Source organism: Carcharodon carcharias, chromosome 17, assembly GCF_017639515.1.
Source record: "Carcharodon carcharias isolate sCarCar2 chromosome 17, sCarCar2.pri, whole genome shotgun sequence".
NCBI lineage: Eukaryota > Metazoa > Chordata > Chondrichthyes > Lamniformes > Lamnidae > Carcharodon > Carcharodon carcharias.
The window spans coordinates 102,527,209-102,529,234 of NC_054483.1; the positions used below are offsets into that span (position 1 = coordinate 102,527,209).

Consider the following 2,026-nt stretch of genomic DNA (forward strand, 5'->3'; position numbering starts at 1 on the left):
CTGGGACCCCAAACCCCCCCCTCCACCACAAACCTACCCACCAACAAAAAACTGAATCCAGGTTCCAGACCCCACCCTCCAAAACAGCCATACCCAGATTCTGGCCGGAGACCCCTGACCAACACCCCACAAACACAAAATACCCCTTTACCCCGAGCATCAAACCTGACTCCCAAACCAAATTTCCCCCCCTCAAAACGTGTGTCAAATCCCCACATTGCTGACGAGTGTCCAGGGACTCTGTCAACGTAGCACAATCTGCATCTTGTTCTAGGTTCAGATAATGTACTGGTAATAGTGAGATATAAAACAAGCGAACACGATTCAAATTCCACAACAGGCAAGTCTAGAATTTAAAGACACTTTTAAAATTCTGGAAATAAAAAAACAATCTCAGTAAGTGTGATCAAGAAGCTATTGCATTGTCATGAAAATCCATCCAGTTCATTAATGCCCTTTAGGGAAGGAAATCTGCCAAGCTTATCCAGCCTGGGTCCATATGTGACTCCAGACCTTTGACTCTGAAGCAGCCACTTGGTTCTATAAAACCCACAACCAGCAGGTTCAAGAAGAGGGAGATAGCAGTAATGTCACTGGACAGGTAATCCAGAGGGCCAATCTGGGCTCATGGGTTCAAATCCCGCAATGGCAGTTGGTGGAATTTAAATTCAACTAATAAATCTGGAATATAAAGCTAGCCATGAAATCATCAACAATTGTCATAAAGACCCATCTGGTTCACTAACCTCCCTTTAGGGAAGGAAATCTGCTGTCCTTACCCAGTCTGGCCTATGTGTGACTCCAGACCCACAGCCATGCGGCTGACCCTTAACTACCACCTGAAATATTCAGTTCAAGGTCAATTAGGAATAAGTAACAAATGCTGGCTTTGCCAGCGATGCCCACGTCCCATGAAAGAATAAAGATGGTGGTGACTCATTACCACTGCCTCAGGGCAATCAAGGATGAACAATTAATACCAACCTTTCCAGTGATGCTCGCATCCCAAGAATATGTTTTTATATAAATGTGCGCGGATTTGAATATCGTAACAAAGATCTCATTTATTTTCACCAAGAGATTTGCACGTTTGCCTTCTAAGTACTCCCCATTCCGAGAAATGTCCACATAGCTCATTATGGCTGAATCTCATTCATTGAGTTCTTTATCCAATTTCCAAACCTGTTCACTGCTCTGTACTCAGCCTCCAGCTGCTAACCTCCCCTTTACCCCCACCCCCTGATCTTGTCAAATGGTGATCTTCGTTAGTGTCAGTATTGTACCACATGGTGGCAGCTCTGCTGCATGGATCAGGGCAACAAGACCAGAGACACTCCGAACTGTGGGAGAGATAGAAAGAGGAAGATAAGAAAGACGAAGAGAGAAAGCAAGAAATAAAGAGGGAAAGAAAAAGTGAGAAAATGGGGCATGCTAGCATAGTGGTTATGTTACTGGATTAATAATCCACAGGCCTGGACTAATGATCCAGAGACGTGAGTTAAAATCACACCACAATCACTGAGGAATTTAAATTCAGTTTAATTAAATAAAATATGGAATAAAAAGCTAGGATCAGTAATGGTGACCATGAAACTACTGGATTGCCATGAAATCCATCTGGTTCACCATAGAGTCCTTTAGGGAAGGAAATCTTCTGCCCTTACTCTTACCCAATCTGGGTCTTTATGTGACTCCAGACCCACAACAATGTGGTTGACTCTTAACTGTCCCTCTGAAATGGCCCAGCGAGCCACTCATTTGTATAAGGATGGGCAATCAGGGGACACAGACTTAGAATAAGGGGAAGGTCATTTCAGACTGAGATGAGGAAGAATTTTTTCACTCAGAGGGTGGTGAATCTTTGGAACTCCCTGCACCAGAGGGATGTGGAGGCTCAGTCATTGAATATGTTGAAAACTGAGACTGAAAGGTTTCTACATATTAAAAATATCAAGGGACGTGGGGATAGTGCAGGAAAATGGTGTTGAAGTAGATCAGCTGTGATCGCTTTGTATGGAGGAGCGGA

At 43.8% G+C, this 2,026-nt stretch overlaps 1 protein-coding gene across 1 annotated transcript in view; it reads right to left on the reverse strand.

Moving 5' to 3' along the window:
- Nucleotides 1-1,137, reverse strand: part of LOC121289692 — a 21,231-nt gene extending 20,094 nt beyond the window's left edge. The window contains exon 1 of the mRNA XM_041209317.1: nt 985-1,137. Within this exon, the coding sequence (XP_041065251.1) occupies nt 985-1,137 (153 nt within the window). The remainder of the gene's footprint in view (nt 1-984) is intronic.
- Between the last annotated feature and the right edge of the window lie 889 nt (nt 1,138-2,026).